This window comes from Phasianus colchicus, chromosome 18, assembly GCF_987193195.1.
Source record: "Phasianus colchicus chromosome 18, bPhaCol1.hap1.1, whole genome shotgun sequence".
In the NCBI taxonomy this organism is placed as follows: domain Eukaryota; kingdom Metazoa; phylum Chordata; class Aves; order Galliformes; family Phasianidae; genus Phasianus; species Phasianus colchicus.
In genome coordinates, this window is record NC_143453.1 from 12,880,608 (window position 1) to 12,904,599 (window position 23,992).

The 23,992-nt window shown below is 42.7% G+C and overlaps 1 protein-coding gene and 1 long non-coding RNA gene across 3 annotated transcripts; one reads left to right on the plus strand and one right to left on the minus strand.

The window, feature by feature from the left end:
- Window positions 1–2,121: 2,121 nt before the first annotated feature.
- YPEL1 (yippee like 1) lies at window positions 2,122–14,943 on the minus strand. Of its 2 annotated transcripts, none has more exons than XM_031592835.2 (5): window positions 14,664–14,943; window positions 11,804–12,086; window positions 5,580–5,623; window positions 4,202–4,310; window positions 2,122–3,453 (listed from the first exon to the last, which is right to left on the minus strand). In XM_031592835.2, the coding sequence occupies exons 2-5, from the start codon at window positions 11,918–11,920 to the stop codon at window positions 3,364–3,366; spliced, it is 360 nt and encodes a 119-aa protein (XP_031448695.1). In that variant the 5' UTR covers window positions 11,921–12,086; window positions 14,664–14,943; the 3' UTR covers window positions 2,122–3,363. The 2 variants fall into 2 exon arrangements, with proteins under 2 accessions (XP_031448695.1, XP_031448696.1); XM_031592836.2 differs by lacking the exon at window positions 14,664–14,943 and adding an exon at window positions 13,879–14,025.
- A 149-nt stretch (window positions 14,944–15,092) lies between these two features.
- On the plus strand, window positions 15,093–23,373 carry LOC116228724 (uncharacterized). Its single transcript, XR_004166840.2, has 4 exons — window positions 15,093–16,166; window positions 19,738–19,838; window positions 21,341–21,478; window positions 22,259–23,373. It is a non-coding gene; the product is annotated as an uncharacterized LOC116228724 (long non-coding RNA).
- Window positions 23,374–23,992: the final 619 nt, after the last annotated feature.

Genomic DNA, 23,992 nt, shown 5'->3' on the forward strand with positions numbered 1-23,992 from the left:
ACCAACCAGAGAGTAGTTCTGGTGTTCAGAGTCAGTCCTGGAACACCTTTGTTCCAGCCATTACTTTGGACCAGGTCTGGAAGCGTGGTCACAGCACAGTCATGTGAAATAATGATTAATTACTTTCTGACAGACACAGCTTGAACATTTCAGAGGAAGAAAGCTTTCAATACATGTACATTTCTGCTAGCAAATTCCTATGCATCCCAATGAACATTTCTTCTAAGCCAGCTCATAGTCAGTTCATTTGGTCCAAGAAAGAGCCAGCAAGAATCAAAGGTTCACAAAAGCTTTTTGTTACAGTTTGTAAAAAACAAAATACAAAATAAATGTTAAGACCAACAATAAAAATAACCAGTACAAGTAACAAAAGTGCTCAAGTTGGAGGGGAAGTAAACTTGCTGAGAGCGAACACATACAAACTTTAAATATAATCTTCAATATATTACAAAAATTGGTTAGAGGGGAAATACTTTAGTAAAATGTTTTTTCAAGTAAGTTTATTTTTCTGCCAAATGACTGCTGGAGGGTTCAGTGACCAGACTGACCTCTTCACATCAGCCAGCAGCCATTGCTATCTGGATCCTACTTTCACCAAAACCAATAACAAGAACACTCTACATCTTTACCAGGGGAGAAAATAATCACTGACATTGCCCAAGCAACACAAGAAGAAAAATTCACGTATTCTCTCAATAGAATGAATCTAACCAACCGTTACATGGCAGCATGAAATAGCAATTCTGTGTTAGTTCTACTCCTTCTAAGCGTCCACTCTTAAAAGACCAAAAAGAATATTGCTTTGTTTGGTTCTCTTAAAAGCCATAAAAGTCACATTTATATCATTAACTCTTTGTGCCAGTAGTCTGAAGCTCTATGTGCTAAAAGCACTTGATGAAGTCTCAACCTTTGGCATCAAAGTTAATTAAGGTTTTGGTGAAAATGTCCAGTTGAAAATATAAATAATGCACTGAAGAAAGAGGTTGAATTTCTAAACAAGAATCGGACTGTATTACAGACAGGATTAACTAAGAGAGCCAACCCCCCAATTTTATAGAGAAAAATCTTTAATACTTTACATACTTTCTCTAATTTCAACTCTCTACTGAAAAGCAGCTATTTCTTTTGTCTTCAGTCCAGTGTACTTCAACAAGCCTGTAGCCAGGAAATACAAGAAGCTCAGAGATGCACAAACTTCACACAAGCGCCTTCACAACTGTTAACATTACAACTGGACTTTGAAGCCAACACAAACTTCTGCAGATAAAAATTTTAGTGCTTCTTTTGTTGCTGTTGGCAACGTACATTACAATGGAGGAAAAAAGTCTCAAGAACTCCAAGTCAAAAACATCAAGAAACAGGCAACACCAAAGTCCATCTCGCATCAAAGACACTGTTAAAGTTAGACTTTGAAGCCTGACCTTATTTGTGAACATGAAGTAGCAACAAGCCAGCCACGAGATCCAGGTAGATCATACCACCTCAGGTCTCTGGACTGAAACCCCACAGCTTCAACTACTTCTCTAATTTTTACACTGTTAACTCACAGGTGTAGATCATTACAATGTCTTGAATGCAGTTTAGCCAGCCTGCAGAGAATGTTTACGCATGGGAGAACTCCCTTCTCACTCCTCTCCACAAGGACTGGAAGGCTGGTTTTGAAGATGTGTATTGCCCCTACCCACTGGCGTATTTTTTCATGCATGACAAAATTCCTAAAGTGCAGCAGAATTCAGAAAGCCTATCAGAGATTCCCAAAAACATAACAGCAGCCATGGCACCTAGGACTAAACTGTGCAGGAGCCATTTTAGAAATGTTTTTGAAAGACAATGATTTTGTATTGCAAGGCTTCTGTCTTGTTCAGGCCTAGTCTTCACGTAGTGTTAGAAGATTTTTTCCCCAAACTTGTTGTCCACAAGCATTAAGAGGATTAAAATTCAAACGGTCTTCAGAGACTGCTCAGTTTGAAACAAAGTCAGCAAATTTACGTAGAGCATTTCTTTAAAAGTTGAGAATGTGCATGCACAAACACCAACATCTACTATCATACATACACCTTCTAGGAGATTCTCTTATTAACTCATTCCAGTTAAGAAACAGTGGGAGATCAAAAGAGAAGGTAAGTTTCATATAAATTTTTATTATAAAAATGTACTTGGGGATGATTTAGCCAGCAAACCAAGAAACCCCTTCCCCCTGCCCTCAAATTTTAAAAACTACCTTGTTAATTTATTTTATGAAAAAATGAGTCAAACTCCCCTTCCCTCCTATTACCATCTCTTTCTACATGCAGTATACTAATTTTCATCTCATAGGCTCTGACCATTTCTCATAAAAATAAATATTTTTGTTCAAATGTAGCAGAAGAATACTTCAACGAGTTTCCTTGATATCAACCTCTTTGTCCAGTGCATTAGGACTACACAGTTACATGGAACCAGCCATAGAACTCTACCAATGCACAAGTCCCTGTTACTGGCAAAGGTACAGTACCAATTTTTTTTTTAATACACCAACTAATTTTTTCCCAAAATAGAAGATGCATATATTTTTCTGGTTTTTTTTTTTTTTTTTTTTTTTTAAATCTTGCAAGCTACACTTTATAAACTTCCTATCCTGGAAACTCCTCAGGGGATGTGTTGGTCTGAGTTGAACATGTTCTACAGCATTATTGATTTAAAATCCTTCTAAGGTATTCCATTAAGGTACCAAGCCTCTAGCATTACTCATCCTAACAACTTAAGATCTGCTAATTTCAGTCAGTGCAATTGAAATATTTTTAAACTGAGCACTGTACCTTTAACCAACTCACCTACAAGATGTACTCAGGTTGTGGTACACTCAAATTTTAAAAAGAAATTAGTAACTACAATACTGCATCCCCTTCTCTGCCAAATACATCAGAAATTGCTACATATAAGAAATTTGCACCCCATCCCATACATTCTTTCAGACATCTCAGATATAGAACTTCTATAGGATCGGAGTGTAGGTGTTTAGGCAAGGAGCATGCACAGCAGAAGGTAGCATTAAAGGCATAAGTCAAAGACAGATGCTAACCAGTAAAATCCATTTTCAATTAGTGAACTGTTTCTCTAGTTTGAGAGAGTTTAGAAAAAGGTCATCCAAAATGTTCCAAAACAACTGTTCACACGATAATACACGTACAAAAAAAGGGAACTTACACAAGGAGAAAAGGCAAACATGGCCTGAAATAGCCACTTACACTACACTACTCATTTGTGAGGTTTCAGAGTTCAGTGATACTCTCAGGGCCACTCAAGCCAAGCTCTTCCTTTACTTTGCATTAGTCTTTGTAAAACACGTTCCACAGAGCATTGTCCAAACAGAAGGAAAAAGGCTCACTCCCAGCCATTGTCTTTTATCATGTGGGCAAGCTCAATGATGAATTTTCCTTCTTTGTATTTCTGACTACTCTCAAAAGCATGTTCCTAGACAGGAAGAAAAAAATAAAATCAAGATATGAAAATAAGTTGGGGAAATACAGCATTTAAACATCAAATTTGCATTAAAAACACAAGTTAGATAGACAACTTCAAAAATGCAAGTTTTTTCTCTGTATTTATTCTCTCCTTCCTGTGTGAACTACAAATTTTCCAAGTGGTGACTTCTTGTTCTTGTTTTGCATTTATTTCTAGACACATCCTTACCTCTACATCTTAAAGTCACAGCATGAGGTTAATTATTAGGATTCTAATGAAATGTATTTTCTGATATCTACACACAGCATCCATAATCTAACATTATCCGTGTTTTCTGTGTTACAGAACGTTCCAATGTCAGAATCAAGATCACATTAGTTGTGAGCAACAAAAAGTTTGCTACCATTATCACAATTGATGTTTTTGCTGTATGAACCAACTTTTGAAATCAAGACAATTAAGACCCATTTCATCAATTTCTTCCATCTGTTTTAGAATATACTGTGTCTGTATGTCTGTAACAATGGAAAGAAGCTATTACAGAAGTACTGCATAGCTGTAATGACACTGATACCTCATGGTAGTTCTGCTGTCATCCAAGTAGTTATCTGTTGCAACGTTCCAGTAGACGTAAGGAAGCAAAACTACATTATTGTCAGCTGTGTGTGAAAAGTAACATCAGCTAAACTATCACTAATATCTAGGCTGCTCAAGTACTTGTGTTTGAACTGAGCAAAGCTAGAAATATATTGCTTACATATTTCCATCCAAGAGTGGTTTTACAGTTTTCACAATAGATATCTGCCACAGCATGTAAACCTGTCAGAAGAACTCTCTCTTCTGCTGGACCACAGCCCACGTTTACCCTGGGAAGAAAAAATAAAGAGAAATGACTCTACATTAACTGCAGGAGAGCACTTTTCTTATCTGCCACTCCCCTTTTCTCCAGAAGACAAAAATGATGTTTGAGTTTTGATTTCTGTTTTTCAAGTTATTTGCCTAAACATCACACTGCTAGTTATGCCCACTTACTCCATCAGCAACATGCTAAATAGCAAAACCTTTTAAGAAAGAACAGAAAGCAGTAACTGAAGACCCCTCTGGTTTTGTGCTTTTCTTCAGAAAAGAATGTGTGACCTCAACACTGATAGTTTGCATCAATACATCAGCACCAGTATCTGAATTGAGAACAAACTCCAAAACAGCAGCAAGGAAAGAGTCTCAAAATCTCCTTGCCACAGAGCAGCAGACTGAGTCATGATGAACAGACAGAGCTACAAAAACAAATTATCCCATGAAGTACTGCATCAAAATACTTCTTCATGAATATGAGTCTATGCAGAAAAGATCAGGCAAGACTAAACCAAGCTTTCAGATACTATTATAGTAGGACAAAACACTGCCATTTTTGCTGTTCTATTATCAGTCACAGTCTGAAGCCTTCGCTAAACAACTACAAATAAGAAGGAGTTTGCAGTTATAGTTCCATTATCCTGACCTAAAATAGACCAAGCATTTCTTTTTCCAAAAATGCTGTAACACAATCAGCTGCTATAAAAACAAAAATTCAATCTGGTGTACTATATACTTCAAATACATCCATTAGCAAATTCAAAGAATCAGCCTTATCTTATGATAAGGGTGCATCCTAAAACTGCCAAATTGCAGATACCTTTGGCCTCTAGCAGGTTTGCAATATTCAAGGTCACTTACGATGTACAAAGTATACTGGAACAGTAACCTGTAAGCACATCTATCACAGGAGACAGAAAATGTTAGACAGCAAAGTTGTCCAAAATAAACTCAGAGTCATGCAATACTTCTTGACTTGTGGATTATCTCAGAATGGCAACTTTTGCTCAATATGCTAGCCTTACTCACACAAAAGGAACTTCGCTTTAACTCTGTTCCCTAAACTCTCAGCTATTAGCAGGACTACTTAAACTATAAGAAATATCTGCTTTGGAGTACTTATCAGCTCAGTGGCTCTTTAATAACCATTGCTAGTGAGAAAAAAAACTTCTAAAACAGAACAGGACAAAGTGAACTTACGCAAATTACTATTGTTTTCTGCTTATGAAGCATACAAAAAAAATACTGTCTGTAGGTAATGTGCATAACTGTAACATACTTACACAGAATTAAAGAGGTAGGCTCGTCCCTGGCTTCCCTGGAAGGACTGCATTTAAAAAAGAAGAAATTGGATTTGTTAAAGAAAAAACAGTAGTACTGAGCTGCTTTAAAAAGAAAAAAAAAGAACCTTCTCCCTCTTCCTTCCCCCCCCCCAGTTTTCTTTACCTAACCTAGTATATCAAAGAAAGTTAATCATTTTCTCCACATTTGTTCTGAAATGCTTCAAAAATCCTTGAAGTGTTAGTATTGAAGATCAAAGAGCAAGTCTTCTGAAAGCCACAGTATAGCAACATGGAAAGTTTTGGAAACAAAATCTACTTTGAGTATTTGGTTGTAGTAACAGAAGGCAAAAGCCATAGGCAGAATGTCCATCCTGCAACGGATGCCTCCTCTGACACTTATTTACAGTGACACAACCAGAAGGTATCTGACATCAAACCAGATGATTCTGTGCTAATTTAATGATCAGCAACACACCAGCAACTGTCACATCTTGACCACTTACTCAGAACACTGCACAGAAAAAAGTGAATGGGAAAACCGTACACAAAAGAGCTAAGTGCTCAGCTGAAGCCATACTACACACAGCACCAAAGGAAACCACCACTGTGATTCCTGCCGCAGCACCAGCAGCAGTGCAGTTACAAACAGATTTTAGCTACCCATAAAATCTCCCTTTAGAATGAGAAATTCTACTGAGCAGCTTGCAGTGCTAATATTTAACTAGTTAAAGTCAAGGAAATCTCAATTATTTGGAAAATTGATTTTTTTTATTTAATCCACAGCAAAGATGAAAGAAAAGGTACACTGTCCAACATCCAGAATTGCAAGTCTGGCTTTTCACAAAGTGCGAGGGAAAAAAAGGAGGTCAGTGCCATGCAGTGAAAGGTAAAACTTGAGGTACGACTGATCCTGAAAGGAGAGACTGCTGAGGACAGCCTGCACGGCTCTGCCAGAAAGTAATCCTTACACCTCCATTAAGAACAAAACACACCACTGCCCCGAGTGCTTAAAAACTTGAAACTGGCAGAATGGTGCAGATCCTACAGTCTGTGGCTTCCACAGAATAAGCAGCACTCAAATTTAGAGCCACATCTCACGATCAGTGAAGAAACGAAGCATGCTTACTGCAGATGAAAACAGAATCTATTGACATATACACTATTAAAAAAGCTTTGCTAACAAAGGAGGAACCATTCTGAGTCAGCTTCAAGCCAAGTCAGAAAAAACTGCAGTTGAGCAATCAGAATTTTCTTATAAAGCAAACAAAATACTTTGAAGGTCCTCCTAACCGTGAAGAACTAAACCTGCACGAGAACCTAGAATCATAGAGTTTCCTTGTTTCACACATCTGAAATTAAAGAAACTTTCAGAACCTTTTCCTAACTGCATTTCACTTGAAGCCTTCTCTGAAACCAGAGGACAGCTACACACTGAACGATGACCATTATTTTTCCCCATTAAGACACTGTACAAATTCAGCTATTAGGAAGTTGCAGCTATTTCTCCTTCCTTTATAATGCACTGTTGTTTGGGTTTTTTTTAATTACAATTTAAAATGTTCTCCAAATTACTCCAGAATCAAATATACTCCCCAGTCAAATGAACCACATTCTTTGCCTCCTGCAGCACCGTAACTTGCCTCTGTTTACATGTTTGCAATTGGTGTGTGTGAAATTACAAGTTGATCTTTTGTTTGGCTGGTCCTACAGAATCACACCCTGAACTACACATACCGTGCTTGAAGGTCCCCAGCTAGCTGCTAAAGAAAAGAAAAAAGGCTCCAAAACAAATTAACAGCCAGGAGACCTTTCATATTCTGTTTTTCTGCCAAGTTTGTGTTTAGTCTTGACTTAGTATGACTTAGCATCACCTAATAAACACTCTCCTGACCCTGCATTTCTCAAAATGAAACGGAGGACAGCAGTAACATGCCAGGAATAGCAGAAAAGCAGCCCTTCCCCTCTTCTTCCATATACTGCAGAAAATTCTAATCAAGAAAAATACAAACTGTGAGGTTAAAAGTGTTTTGTTCTTTTATTCTGATGTATTTTTCAAAATATTTTTTTTTCTTTTTTTTTTTTTTTTTTTTTAACCCTAAGCACACCGTACTCTTCCAGGCTTTTCCCCTTCCCTCACAGACAGCCATTTTCTTCACTGTCTAATTTTCTGGATGATGCATTTTTCTGAAGGAAGATAAAACAGAACTTTTCCCCATGACAGCAGTTCTAGAAAAGAAAACTCCATTGTGAGAAGCTCCTCCATTCCCACCTTCTCTTAGTCTCCTGTTAGCAGAGTCTGGGTGAAGGACTGATACCATCTTTCTCACCTGTATACGTGATTAGTCTAAATTCAGTATTTACATGCCACAGAACTGTTTTGCTGTCCAGCCAGAAGAGTGAGTTACTCCACCTTCACATAAGTAGGAGATGACTTGGAACAACTTGTGACAGCTTGCTTTGCTGTGTTCTCAAACAAAACTTGGGTATGATAATTCACAACAGTCTTCCCCTAAAATCAGTGTCCTACCACAAGATCAATGTGCCCATGAGCATTCAGTGCTCTGCAGTCCATCCATGCAGAACTTTTATACGCTGACTAAAGTAAGAGCACTGGAAAGATACAGGTCTTGAAACTCCTGGGCCTTGTCATTTTTCTAATCCATTTCTCCATTTGTCAGAGCTGGGCTATCACACTTTTCTGTTCACATGGATAGCTAAGGAGTTGTTTTTACTGAAAGCTGTGTTCAAACATCACAGAAAGGCACACATCTGCCACATAACATACACCTGACCAGACAGTACTGGTGAACAAAGAGGGTTCCCACCCACTAACGGGCATAAGAAAGATTTATGATCAGAATTCTACCTCTTGATGCATCCTATTAGTAGAAGTAAGAACAATTCACAGTGGCAGCTGAACTGCTTGCTAAGCTTGTAACCTGGCTAAAAACAGAGTATTTTGCATAAACAGACATTTTATTCTGCACAAACATTTGTTTTCATCAGCATCAAGTTTCTCACACTCAGCACTGTACAGTTTATACTGATATGAATGGTAAGAGGCTGACAGGTTAAGCACCTCATGTGTCAGCTCCGCCAAGCAAATGGAAGAGAAGGGAGCACCTTAAATGGCAGTGCAAGGACTAGCAGGCACAACTGTTCCAGCCAGACCCCAGACAAACCGCTCTTCTACAGAGTAAACATCACCTATGCAAATGCAGACCTCGAAATACCTCTTCAGCACTTCCTGGACTACCGCACAGAAATCCTAACAAAGCAGAATGCTCTATTAGAACTGTCGTTATCCTGAGTATGTGTCTCACCCAGAAGAGATGAATTAGAAGACAGCAGCAGGTGTGATCAGCTGGTATCAGTGACAACTCAGAGCAACCAGAGTTGTTACTTACAAGCTGGGCAATTTACCAGTTTAACCAAAATTCTCATTTAAAACAAATCCACTCTGCATCTGGCTTTTGATGGTCCTCAATTAATAGCACAGCATTGATTTAATGAGTTGCTTCTACCCTAGAAAATTGACATCTGTTTAGTTCTACAGGCAGGTCTGTAAGAGCATTAACCTTCTATTTCAGCTAAGCTGAAAGTATCTACAATGTATGATATGATAAGAAAAACTGTGCTTAGGAACTACATTAAGGTCAACTGTAACAACTGTTTGGTATTATGACCTTTTTAAGTCATTTATCACAAGTGTTATCAATTCATTTTATAGTAAAGAAGGTTTAGAAATGCTTTTGCTTGCACACGGGTACATACCTGCAGAAATAGGTACAAGCTATGCTTCTAAGTTAAACAATAATTAGCTCTAACAGCAGGATTAGCTGCTTTACCCAGGAGAAAAGGAACTACCAGTTAAACAGAACATGCATTTATTGCCCTAAGGCATACCTAGGAGCATGGGTGGGGGAAGGGAAGCTACTAAAAAGCTCATAATGTAATTAATCATTCCTTGCAGACAGAATTAGATTAGATGCTCCACTGAAAATATCTAAACTGCTACCTTTGCGTGTATTAAAAGGCATGGCAGGCAGTAGCAAAAGCCAGAGAGAACAGCACAAGCAGTGCCTTCCTTAAGCAAAGCTTGCAAGCTAACCATAACACTGAAAAAAAGAAACTAACGAACAGCAAGAAGGTTTGTTTGTGCCTCATTTGGAAGGGTTTCCTTTCATTTGCTGGATTTCACTTCACAAGTGAAGACAGATCAACCCCCATTACTATATCAAACATACACAAGTCAAATAATTACTACTCAGTAATCAAGACAGTATCCTTGGCACACACCAGAAACGTGCAAGTGCTCTGATACCTGAAGCTGTCTTCTCAGTATCAGGCACTACAGACTGCAGTGATCTTTTGCCACTTCGGGCTTTTCAAAGAAAATGATGCAACATAAGACACAGATTAAACAATTATCAAGGCAAAAAAAAGATTTGCTCCATTTGCTTCATATTTCTCTCAGATCCATCTCTGCAATATTGCCGATGAGACAGTGCTGGTCAGCTACTTGCCAGGCAAGCCCTGAATGATTCCATGACAGTGTGATGTTAAAGAAGCCAGGATTAAATTAGAATCCTCATCTAAAAGTTCCCAGATCTATTGGAGCAAGTTTTTAGAAAGATATCCACATGCTTTTGATTTCAAGTTTTAAGTATTTGAAGTTATTTTTAAAGCTGTAACATCAGGACGTTTGATACTCAGCATTCTCCCTGACCCAGGCTCTCAAGCCACTGGAGGCAGCCAATGCGTGCAGTAACTGCAGCAGTTCAGTCAGCATACAAAAACCTGAAGTCCACTGAAAGAAGAGCTTCCTATTAAACGTGCTTAGAAATACATTTAGAAGATGAATCTATATCTTAAGAGATACAGCTAGCAAAGTTGATTCTTCCTGTAGGCATCTGAAATTCAAGAATAATGCAACCCCTCCCTACTATTTTTTGGTGAATAATAAAGCTTGTAGGTTAGAGTCAAGACAAGATACAAACAAGTGGAATTCAAACATCCATATTACTGTCTGCAAATTCCCCACGTTTTCACTGATCCTAAAAAGAAATAAGAACTACCACTACAGAAAAAACTATTTCATACAGTTTCCTCATACTATTTAAGACAAGGAGCCAGCTCACTGTTTCTTATTCAAGAAGTTAAATTTGCAGTTCTGTGCCTCATACATGTACTAAATTGAGGGAAATAATTATTTAGGAGACTAAAAGGCAGAGCAGAAGAGTAAGCAACCAATACATAGCAGTCCCAAATAGTCACCAATTTTACTATGAATCAAAAAGTTGTCTTGATATATAAGTGAAGATTAAAAGTTTCACTAACACAAAAGACATCGCAGGAAGTATTTTGTGATAACCATCCAGAGGGTGAGTGCACAAGCATACTTTCTTCCCACCCAAAGAAAACCTCAGCTGAGGTGGCAGCTCTCGCTCCCATCTCTTCAGCAGTACCAGACTGCTGCTGCTAAAAACAGGCAGAGAAAGTCAGTTACAAAGGTACTAAAGATTTTATTCTGCAAAACAGCTATATAAAAAGCACTAATATAAAGATATCTGAAGAGCAGCTGTTTCCTCCAGATACCACTAAGAGCAAATCCATCAAATTTATCTTGAAGCAAAGAACAAACCAGTCCCTTAGGTATTTTCCCCAGACATCAAGTTTTCCTACGCATTCTATGTATTACAAATCTTGGTCTCTCCCAGCAATAGGTTAAGGACAGGCCTAGCCCGTTTCACCAATCCACATATCTACCAAGTTTAGACAGTCAAGTGTTCTGAACATATCATTAGTTGTATTCTTTAGGGACTGGTATACAGCAGAAAGTGCTTACAGATGACATAACGAGTGGAACATTCTGGATACCGCCAGTTTTGTGACCTTCAGTCAAATCATCTTTACCTGGAATAACCAGAACATTCCCCTTCTGAGATCCATGCTTTCTTCCAATAGTTCTCCTTAGACTTCTGAGGTACAGCATCTCACAGGTAATACCTACCTGACAGCAGTATGGGAAGGTGTGTCACATCTCTAAGTTTCCAGAACGTATCTAGTCCTCAGTACGCAACACCTATGACCTAAGAGTGAACCCAGGAAAGATGCTTTGAAGCATGCACTGAATTTGCATCCCTTATCTACTGGGAGCCTCAACACAAGGGGAGCCAATTTGCTTGAGAAATTATTAGTGAAGTCCATAAACAAACACTTGCCTTGGAGATCAATTCATCGTGATTGGCTAGGTGGGCTCTGCAGTGGATACAGCTGTAGGTTCGATGACAGTTCGGCAGGTAAGCCTGGAACGTTTTTGATTTTGTCATTTTTACCATTTCTGCTGGTGGCTCCTCACTCAGCTCAGGGCTGGCACTTGAAGAATTACAACTTTGCTGAACTCGCTGACAAAAGAAACACTGGAATATGCAAGCAAAAGCCGTTGTTGTTCTGGAGTGTGTGTGGCACTTTCCACACAAATGACAGAAGAGAAACAGTCACAACCTGTAGGCGAAAAGAGCAGAAAGTTACCAGCTTTCCAGAGGCACAGTAAGCTCGTTGCTCAATAATACTAGGCACTAAAGTAAGGATTTAAGAGCAAATGTCTGGCTGTGCTACAATCATCTTCTTTTGGGGAAGCTGCTCAATTCAAGTTCAATTTAACAGAGCAACAAGCAGTTTCTGTTCCACTAGTGGCTTCTACTCCATCACATTTCCAATGAAGGAGATAAAAATATAAAAATACTTCCTACAACACATCAGGTGTACTCCAAGAAATGCAAGCAGCAGTTGCATCAAAAAGGCAGGGGACCAGAAAAATCATTTCTCTGAAGTCAGCAGTGGGCTCCAATAGAGCAAGCGACAGGTATCCTGGAAAACACTCACTACAACCAGCAGTAAACAAACAGACACCTGCGTCCCAGCCTCCTGCAGGAGCCTTGCTACACTCCTCCGGCTGGCTGCTGCCACCCTTGCCAAGAGCTGTGCACCCTCCCCATCCCAGCTCTGCAGAAAGTGTCTTTAGACAAAATCTTTTTGCCAACGGCCCTGAGCCGAGCTGATTAGATACTTCCCCGCACTACAAAATATTATTAGTGGTTACTACTGAAGCCATTCAGAGAGTAAAAGCTTAACTCAAAGAATATACAACTGCTTTCTTAAGCCTTGGGGTACCTTTAAGAAAAATTACACACACAAACAGGAGGCCATGCCTTCCTGCTGTGCTGGAAAGCAAACCTTTTTAAAGCCTGCCTGGAAATCACAGATTCTAAATATTCATAACATCCACTGATCTGCCAGAGGGCATCAGCCAGCACGCAATGTGTGTCAGGCTAATGAGTAACCCAAACATGCACACAGCACAGCACTTATGTCACCAGCTATCAGGTGACTGGCAGAGTAGGTCAATAGCACAGGCACAGCAATGAAAGTGGCATGGAGAATTTACAGCACTGACGCAGCTGTTGAAATGGGCGCACAAAACATTTATCAGCTGTGAACTGTGCACAGCGCAGAGTTAACCACTATTCCAGCAGCAGGATGCTGCTAACACAAAGAAAAATAACAAAAGCCACAAATTAGGAACTGTTTATAGGAAGTTGTCACCGTGCTTCTGAAGAAGGCTTGAGAAAGTGACCCATACAGCGGGCTCAGCACATGAGAGCTACAGCCGAAGTTAAGGCAGCAAGAGATGGCTCTCCACACCCACCACAGGGCTGTAAGACGCCTTCTTAAAAAAGGCAGTGGTAAAGGCAGAGGTAAAGCTACAGAAACGGACACGTAGGAGAATGCGTGCAGTGCACAAACACAAAGCAACGGGAACAAACCGCCTTCCAAAGCACGAATCCAGGTCAGAAGGACAGCCATTGAAAAGGAAAACATATTTTAAGGGATACGATAACAGGTTTGAGACATTCACCCAGTTAGCATGAAGCGCAGATCTTAATTATTAATTAAGAAATTTAAATAAATATGGCCTTATCTTGGGAGAACAGACATCTAATTAGAAGTGCAATGGGAAGAGCATTGCACAGCACGTGCCGTAGGACAGCAGGCACTGCCTGACAACGGGACAGCAACAGAACACAGCGCTGGGAGCCGAGTGAAGCCCCCCTGGATTCCCTCCCTGAACTCCGGTCACACTCAGCCTGGTTTCCATGACAACGTTAGACAGAGATGGACAGAGATGCTGTTTAGCTGCACAGAAAAGGAACAAAATCAGGCAGGGTTTCAGGACGACAGACACCACACGCGATGATATTCTGACTTCAGACTCTTCAGATCGGCACACACGAACCGTGAGTTCAGCGCCTGCAGAAGCTCAGCCAGCAGCACGAAGGCTTTCGAGTAGGGCATTCTAAAGAACGCTTCCAGTCCGCGGTTCGGAAGGCAAAGCCGCAGGGATCCACGGCGCCCCGTGCAGCGCTCCCACCCGGCGCGGGGCGCCCCGCCGCCTCGGCCCCGCCCCGTGACGTCACGCGGGGGCGTGGCCTGCGCTCCCGGGGGCGGGGCCGGGCCGCCCCGCGCGGCTCCCGGATGTGTAAACAAACACCCGCGAGCGTGGCGGGGGGGCGGCGGCGCGGGGATCGAAGCGGGGGGAGCCGAGGGCGCAAAGCCCGCCGAGACGCTGACGTTCTTCGGCGGCCGCTCCGGGCTAAAAGGAGCGCTCAAAATCGCTGCCGTCCGGAAACCGAGGGCGGGGAGACGGCGCGCGGAGACGGCTCTCAGCGAGGCGGAGCGGCTCCGGCTGCCGGACTCCCCCCGCGCCGAGGACGGCGGCCCCGGCAGGCTCCGTCCCGGCCGCAGGCGGCCCCGCACCGGCGTCGCTTCGCCCCCCGTTACGTAAAGTGCCGCCCCGCAGCGGGAGCCGCGGGCGAGCGGCGCTGCCGTCACTTCCAGGCGCTATAAATAGCGCCGCGCCGCCTCCTCCCGTCCGAGCGGCCCCCGCCCCGCGCGCACCAACCGCCGCGCCCCCCGGCCCCCCGCCGAAGCCGCCCCACCCGCGCCGCGGCCCCGGCCGTTTCCCCCCCGCAGCCCTCAGTCCCGCCGCGGCGAAGCACTCACCCGCTCCCGAGCACTCACCGGCTCCGCTCCCGGCGCAGCACCGCCGCGGGCCGCGCTCCTGTAGCGGCGCTCAGACGCGGACGCCACGCGGCGCCGCCGAGGGGCCCGCACCGGCCCGTCCCGTCCGGCTCGCAGCGAGGGGCAGCGAAAACAAAGGGCTGCGTGCGCGCGTGGCGGGGGGTCATAAGCCGGGCCGGGGGCTCGGCGCGCGTCTCCCCGCCTGAGGGCCGCGGGCCGGCCGAGGCATCCTGAGGGCCGCGCTCCGCGCCGCCGCCGCCTTTGTTTTGTTTTCCCCCGGCTTGGGGGCGCTGCGGCCGTTAAACGCGCTCCCACCGCCGCCGGCAGCCAATCAGCGTGCGCGCGCGCGCGCCCTCGCGCTCCGGCCCGCCCCCCTGGGGCTCCGAGGGAGGGGGGGGGAACCCGGCGCGGCTCCGCCCCCTTCGCCCTTCTCCACAAAGCCGAGAGGCGGGGCGAGCGGCCCCACGGCCCCGCCCTCTTCGCTCCTCCTCCGCGGGTCGCTGGGCGCGTGCCGCCTGCGCCTCTTCCCCTCCCCCCGCCTCGGGCGCGAGGCGAGATGAGGCGGGAGCGGCGCGCCGAGCGCGGGCGGCCCTGAGGGACAGCGGGGTGCGGCCGTGCGGCGGCGGGAACGGAGCGCGGGTGCCGTGCCGTCCGCCGAGGGGTCGGAACGCCCCTGTCAGCGCTGTGGGTGTTACGGAGACCGGAGAGTGAAGGCGGTGCCATGAGGCGATGGAGCGCGAGCTTTCATTCCTCGCCTCTGTTTGTCTCTCGCGGTTCCGATGGAAGCAGGTGAAGCTCCGGCAGATGACAAGCCGCAGCTTTAGGGATGAAAGCCCGACGCCGAAGGCCGAGAGCGCCGGGACGCCGCAGCGCGCAGGCCTCCCGCCCAGCCCTGCCTCCCGCCCAGCCCGCAGCCCGGCACGGAGCGGCACGGAGCGCCGGCGATTCCTGCCCTCCTCCCCTCGCCTCCCCGCCCCCAGCTGTCCCTCCCCAAGTTTAACCAGATTTCTGGTACTTTGCGGAATATCGAACAGCTGGGATCCGTTGCAATTCAGTGGCTGTGATTAAAACCTCCAAACCTACGTAACTGCCGTGTCTGTGCTTCGGCTGCTGTTACGTGCTTTTCCCTTAAGTCATATTAATGGCCATTCTCGAAGAACGGCACAAAAGCTCACGCTTGCACAGTAAAAGTGAAATGCGTGCCGGCGGCACACCCTGCAATCCCGGTTACAATTCGCCCGTCGCTCGGCAGCTCCGAGCCGGCGGCTGAAGGCGGTAAAAGCAGGCGGGTGAGAACCGGGCCGGCTTCCCTTCGCAGGGCAGCGCAGCCGCTTCCCTGCCCGCTGCCTCAGCTGAGTTCGGTGAGGCGTGCGACACAACAACGGCTGGAACGGAGAGAGAGTAGGGGTACAACGCAACTGAGCAGAGGAAACACATTGAATCAGATGTAGTGCAGAAACAACAAGAATCTTGAGCCGTGTGTTGATCGACAGCCTGCTGAAGGTTAGAAATGTTTTTAGCTTGTACTTCATTCTGAGGGGCCTGTTACTATTCTCCCTTAACAAGACTCATTTCCTTCTTTCCCAAGTCAAAGGGTAGGTGACCAGATGTGTGGCTGCTGTGCCCCTCCCACCCAGCCAGGTGCCACGCAACTATCTGGAAAATACTGCTATATATAAATACTGTAGAAGCTATTGCTTCAGCCTTTTAATAATAGTTAATATTTATATTGTAACATACAGGTTCTGGGTACCATGCCACAGCATGTTTCTCATCGATCTAAATGTTACCGTCTTTGTGGATTAGGAGTGAGAAACATTAAGCGATGAGCAGAATAAGAATAATCACAATAAGAACAACACTGATTTCCACAGGTGTACAACCAATAGGTGTACAAAGGTTAGACTTAGTAAGATTATTACGTTGGAAAGCTAATCGAAATGAATGGCAATGCTCACAGTAAGCTCAACAAGGAGCGATCTCCAGAAGAGATCCTTCCTCAGTGGCAGCCAGCACTTAACTGGGATGTAGGAGATGTGCAGCCAGGCTCCACCCCTCCCGGCAGCACAGCTGAATTGCCTTCACCTCTGCCGCCACGGCTGACTCATTGCTTACCTCGGGTGGTCGAGCAGAGGTTCAGGCCGTGATCAACAGTTCCGTACAACAGGCGTCCTCCCCACCCACGTCTGTGCCTGCCCACATCAACCGCAGCTGTCATTGGTCCACTGAAACTGGTGGCAAAGCTCCCTGGTAACACAGCCCTCGCATCTGAGGGGCAGCACCACCACCTGCTTGCCGTCAGTGACTGGAGCTGGACGGCCCTGCGTTTGGGACGTGGCAGATGCTGCAGTGCCTTTCCCACTCTGATGTCTTGCTGGTCACTGGCTTAAAGGAAGGATCACAAACGTGGAATCACCGGTGCTGCTGTGCATGCTTTTCTATAGATGTGAATGCAAGTGTCTGGTGTCTCTCTTTGCTTACCTTGAGAGATCTGCTGTGATCTTGGTTTAGGTGTTAGGAGCCAAACAGGTTACACAGACAGGATTTTGACTCTGCATGATGAATTAAAATGAAACAGGAGTCCAACCCCGACGAGAGAAGCTGTTCTTTTCAGAGAAGACAAGATGAACATGAGGGAAGAAAGGGGTGTCTGTCGTTCAGTGAGGACAGCAAAGGATCCTGAGAGTGGAACAATGTTTCCATTGTTTTAACACAAGCTCTGCTTCTCCACTGAAAGATCTAAATGCCAAGGACACTAAGGGTTTCTTTCTCTTCGCTATTTGTTTCCCTAGTAACAAATACACAAGCTGCACTGTTAGAATACCATCTTTTTCTTCTTCTTCTTCTTTTCCTTCTTTTTGATTTCTAAATATAAAGACGTGTCAAGGATGTAGTTAGTGCCTTCAGAAGCAGGATAAGGTTGTTTATATGAACAATCCCTGATAAAGAATGGTGTGTTTGACAAAACTGTGTGTAGTCCACAACAACAGTGGAACAACTTAAAAAGCACGGATAAAATTAAACACTTAATCTCAATCTCAATATACTGTTTGAATTATAAACTCTTAGGGTGAATTCTGCCTTTCACAGTGGGGCTCATCTTGATTAGCAAAGCAGATGTCATACTAGAACTACTAAACCCTGTGTTCTGTCCTAATTATATCATAAGCATATTATCACTGGTAATTTAACGGCACTAATTTTGACAGTCTGGCAACTCTTGCCTGTGTTCCTGTTGTGTGCTCTGCATCACGGTGTAATATGAGCAGGAAGGTGTTATTTTTTCTCATTAGGATTCTAATCAAGGTTATGGTCTGCAGTTCTGGCATTCATCAGGTCACAGGAATTGTAGAGACAATATGCAGTCATTGTCTTTGTGGCTTACCATGTTAGAAATAGAACTGTAGGTGAGTTGTACCCCAAACCATGAGCCGTGCTGAAAACTAGACAAGCTCCAAATGTGAGGTAGAGGAAGGACTATTAAAGGCATCGAAACTGGGAAATAACGTCAGGATTGCTCCTTCGTTTCTCAGGTCACAGTAAGTCTCAAATGTTTTAAAATCAGTTGGTCTAAGAAATGCAAAGTGCCATGCTCTTTCTTTTAACTGAAAGAAGACTATTGAAAGAAGGTGCTTTTTTTTTTTTTCCCAAATAAAAATAATTTCCTGTATGTTTGCCTTAAATGCATGCTTAATAATGGAAAAAATATATACACCAAGAAACCCCACCTTGCTCTTCTCAGAAGAAGTTTATAACTGAAGTTCATAACATCACGTTCTGCCAAGTTCTCCAAGGAAAATAATATGCATCTATTTCTTATGACATGGCAGCAGTCAGGTTGGAGTGCATAACATAGGAACAACTGATGTAGAATGAGTGTTGTGAAGGGTGCTGGAATTTAAAATGAGATTGGGAAACAAAAATTTTACAAAGCTGACTGGTATTTCCTTGTGCAGGTTATGTATGGAAAGAGACAGAAGTAGAACAAGGTTGTGATTATATAACATTAAAATATCATACTATGCATTAATTGAAACCAGCTCATTATTAGGTAATAAATTATAGTGGCACTTGTCACAGCATATTTTTAGTTACTTGTCTGGATCTGTGTGCAGAAAGGTGTTTAGGTAAACAAGGAAAGTACATTTTCATTTGGGATGAGTTTTGAAAGCAGTAGGAGAAAGTATTTGATTGCACTGCAGACACCAGTGCAAAACCTGCAGACTACTACTGGTGGCTGCACCAATAGCAGCTCGTACTACTAGTGAAGATACTGCTTCAGCACAGCAGAGAATATGAAGTGACAAGGTCAGCTGTCTTGAAATATTTTGAGGTCTCAAACCATCCTCAAGTGGAGAATAAGCACAAGAATTTGTTTATAGGCTACAAATCAAATAATTATCATGATTTTATACAGGAACAGATGTAGATATCTGCTCATATACACAAATGGATGTGAGATGAAAAAAAACATCTATATCACCCAACTTCAGATACCTAATTCGGGTGTGTATAAACATATATATTGTGTATATATATGTATTCTCTCTAATCAGTGGGCTTCAGCCCACATACACCACTAGAGGATGATCTGTCATTTGCCAGATCCAAACTGCTCCTTTTCCCACCACCATCACCATGGAAATGCTTCTTTTATTTATTGTGTGACTTTTAAAGTACCAAAATTGGATGTTAATTAAACTCTTTAATATTCAGATTGACAGGTATGCAAATGCCTTACCTAAAGCAGAGAAGTTCACTAGAGAATTAGCCAGTGTTTAAGCACTTCAAGCTTCTGAACACCTTTGTACTAAGCCAATATTTATGATTATTCCTGCTGGAGTATGGTTCTAGAATGCTTAAATAGCTATTTTCACCAGAAAATCTGGACCTTTCCCATCAAGATAAACAGGAGCTTGTAACAGTTCTGGTCTTATTATATACTCCATTGGGTCTTCAAACAAAAATATAAGAGCAACAATAAGAATTGCATCCATTTGATATATGCTCAGTAATGAGAGGGTGATCACAAGTGACAGCCATATTTATTCCTGACAATTGTTTTTTGCACTAGGCAAGCTGTGGTGAGAACAAGTCACTGGATCTATGAATGCCTGACTGTTCTCAGAAGCAGAGGAAGCTGCAGGGGCTGCAGGCAGCTGCTTGCACAGTCGGGTAAGTAAGGAAGCAGTGCAATTCTGTAACTTTCTCCCAGTTGTTACAAGCTATCCCAAGCTGCTTCTGAGACCTAAGTCACCTCTGAAGTCAGAAAAGATAGAACTATTCTCAATCCCTGAAAGTGGCTGGGTGATTCCCAGCGCAGACAAGGCTGGGCTGCACCTCCAGTGCAGTACACCAGGACTGTAGACAAGGATCAGACCACCCTTACCATCATAAGACTGGAAATGGCACCTTTGGTTTTGCAGCCATTCACTCCTGGTGAGTAAATTTCGCAGTGCAGTGGAATACTTGAATCTCGATTTAGCATGCAAACAGAAGTGAGAACAATAAACCAGCACAGCAGCACATGCAAAATTACTGTACATTTTGAGAACCATTGCATTTTAATGCACCAAACAAAACCTATATGCATTTTTTTGTATTTATCAATAAAAAAAGCAGAAGCCACATCTCTCTAAGGCAAAAGAAAAAGGTAGTAGAACATGAAGAATAATAAAAGCTTTTCCAATGTACATATAAATATTGTGAAGCCCACCATTAAGTAGGATTGTCATCTCATTCATGCAGCTACAGGCTCTTTGGCTAATGCTGGGCAGCTTCATCTGAAAAGTTAAAACTATTCTTTGTAAGCTATGGAAAAGCAGAAATTCATTTCCTATTGATACATGTTTTGTATAAACACATTCTGCATATGCTTGCTTATATATGCAAATCAGTTGGCTACAGACAGGGATCCAAGTTTTTTTCAGCTCAAGGTTTCTTTGGTTGTTTGTTTTATTTCTTTTTTCTTTTCTTTTCTTTTTTCTTTCTTCTTCCAAGAGGTGTGTTTCTCATCTTGATATTTCGTCTTCACATTTCCATTCTCAGATCCTTTCCAGGTAAGGGCAACTAGCACAAGCATATTGTATAGCTGCACAGATAAATGGGATCAAAGGGATCTCTGTGACTTGCTGTAAGATAGAAGTTATTTTATTACTTGTCTTTTAAACCAGAACACAGAATCACAGAATGATAGGACATCCCTTGGGAAAACATCCTTAGAACATTCTGTCTCAATTTACAAATCGTTAATTCATTGTTCCTGTTTTTAATTACTCTCATTGATAACAATATAAACCTTATTTCTCCCTTGAATGTACTCAGTTTTATCCTTCATTTCTTCCTTCCTTTGCCCATAAGTCTGAAGGGAGGATAAAACTTACTGTAGACACAAAAATGAGCAATCCTTTTGAGTAATAAACATTTTTCAATTTACAGTTTGTTTCTACATCCCTTCTCAGATCCTCATCCAAGTTATCAAATGATTTATTGAACGGAGGATTCCAGCAGCAATTTTTGTCCCGGCCAAACACAGGACTGTTCTTTTCCCATTCTGACAATCTGACAGTTGTATCTGTAGTTGGCTAATTGTCAGGTGCTCAACTGATTGTTCATTAGGATCCTCAAAGGCATTTCAGAATTGCTTTTACAGTAAGAATTCATCTGAATTTTTCCAGAAACTGATCAGGACACACACGTAGTGAAGCTAAAGACATGTCCTCCAGAAGGAAAGACAGATGCCTACTTTGATTAGATGGAGTGACTTTCTGTGGCAGCCAGCCCACTGTTTCTGGGGCAAAACGTAGCAGTGCAGGGTAAGACTTCAAGGCATCTCACTATTTTCTAGAATTATATGAAGATAAATATTATTAATGAGCTTATTCTCTTTCACAGTGTAGAGATGACTATACAAAGCAAAAAGTAATGTTGGCCGTGGGAATCAGCTACTGAACAAGAACAAAACCAAAAGTTAATCAAAGCCTGTATTGCAGTTAGTATGAGTCCAGTGTAAGATTGAAACAGAATGAGACAGACTGATCAGAACTGCAGTAACAAGGAGAAAACAGATGCTTGTAACAGTGAGAACACAGAACTCTGCACTGTAACTTAACGCTGCAGGCAGCCCTAACTGGAGAATTATTTTTAATAAGATATTGTAAAAGTGCCTGAAAATATTTCTAGAGGGAATATGCACACAGCACACAGCAATCCCTTCTATCTTCCTGCTCAGTAGTATTTTTACAGTCTCAAATTCACTGGCAACTCCTAGAGCAGTCTCTGCTGCTTTGGCACTTACACTGACCTTATTCTGCTAGACTAACACAAATGCCTTATCTGCCACCTTATTCTTTTTTCCCTCCTTGTAGTTCTTCTTTTGTTTTAATTTTAATTTTTCTCAAGTCAATTTTTTAAACACATGGAGAATGCAACAGAGTAGAAAGATCAGCTTAGCTTAGGTTCAGGAAAAAAAGCATCAGAGATTTTTGGTTTTCTCATCCAGGCTAGCTGCAGGAGTTTCATTTCTGGGATGGAATGATTTTTATATGAGTTCTGTTCTGTAACTGCCTGGTTTCGGTTTTGTCCTGCTGTACCAGAAACTCTGAGAGGGGCGATCAGAACTCGGAGAGGTGCTGACGCTGCTCAAGTACCGGAGGAGACACAGTAGTGCGTAAGCTTTGCAACAGGGAAGATGAGCCACTGCTGCGCCGGCTCCATCTTGTGGCCAAACGTATAGGTAGACAGATTTTAATTAGCCGAATCTTGTCGCAAAATTCTTACATAAATATTGATAAACAAATGTGTGAGTTTCCTTCATACATTTTATAACAAATGGCTTGAATGTTTCTGGTAACTAAGAGACGGGAGAGTGATTAAAGACAACATCAGTGCAAGCAAGCACTGCCTATTTTCTTGTATAATGCTACAAATATTCTGGCTGATTGTTTGTTTGTTTGTTTGCTTCTCCAGGTATTTTTTTCATGTGGCTGTCATTAAATATAATAAGTAATAGCACTTGAACTTTCAGACAGACTCTTGCCTGTACAGCTCATCCTGCAGTCCCTAAATCTGAATAAGTATGTTCAGTAACTGCCTTGATTTGGCAGCTTGACCACTCAACCTATGAACTTGGCATAGGAAAAGAGAAAAGACAAAAGAAATTACAGAAGGTAGCAAAAATCTGAACTAATCACCACATCATAGCTCAACAAGTCCCTTATTCATGACACAGATACCAAAATTCACAGTGTAGTGTACAGCACAACTACGTATCTTCTCCAGTGAGTGGTTCACTTTCAGCAGTTTCAGTGTTGGCAGCAGGAAGGCAGTGACCTGACTGCGTATGCTGGATTTGCTGTTCTGCTATATATCAATTTGTATATTGGATAGAGCTTCTAAGGATCATATGAGAATCTGCATTCATCTCTCTTTACAAATTATTGTCTGAGATGCAAGATTGCAGCAATTGAGAGCACACAAATTATGTTTCCAGAAACTGATACAGAGCTGGCTGCTGGGTATACAACAGGGTAAGTCTAATTGCACGCATATTTTGACTGTTTTAATATCAAAGGTACATCCCAGATCCACATGACATAGAAACAAAGCAAGTGCCTGTTTCTAGGGAGTCACAGATCTCAGCAAAACATGTCTATCAAGAAGAGTCTCTCCATAAGTCACATAGAGTAACCATGATGACCACTGGTAACAAAGCTGCCTTACCTTTTCATGTATACGTAAAGCTAGAGCACATTCCACATGTAGACTTCCATTTTGGGTCCTCTCCAGCTGTGCTCAAAAATCTGAAAATAAGTGCAGGTTTGCAAGGTTGGCATATAGTGACTTAATAGTAGCAAAGTCTCTTTCTATAATCAATTTTCTCACAGCTGCACTATTGGTCCACATAAAGAACTCCTTGCTAGATGTTGTACCAAGAAAAGATATTGCATTAAATAAGCATGTTGCTTGGCCAGAAGGCACTATGCACACAGTACACCGAGCTGTGTACTATGCCACACAGCAATTGCATGCTTCTGTTCTGCTCTGGTAGATACATGTTTGTCTGAGTCTGGCACAGCCTCCAGCTCAGCAAAGCAGCACAGGGAAGGGAGCAGGAGAGAAGGAGAGTGATCTGGCTGCTGGACTCTCACCTTCTCAGCCACAGCATAGTTTGCATTTTGAGTGAGTGGATCAAGAGTGGGAGGAAGCTATAAAAGGCTATCTTACATCTGCTGGCAGCCAGCAGTTAGCATGAAAGCTACCAAGTACACAGTAATAATCCTTTAAAATAAAAAAAAGGCAATGCTGCTGCTTCACTTTCAGCAGTGCAG

Coding starts and splice junctions, on each gene's coding strand:
- YPEL1 (XM_031592835.2), bottom strand. CDS start 11,920: ATGGTAAAAATGACAAAATCAAAAACGTTCCAGGCTTACCTGCCGAAC. Junction 5,624..11,803: donor ACGATGAATTGATCTCCAAG/GCAAGTGTTTGT, acceptor TTTTAAATGCAG/TCCTTCCAGGGAAGCCAGGG. Junction 4,311..5,579: donor GCCTACCTCTTTAATTCTGT/GTAAGTATGTTA, acceptor TTTTCTTCCCAG/GGTAAACGTGGGCTGTGGTC.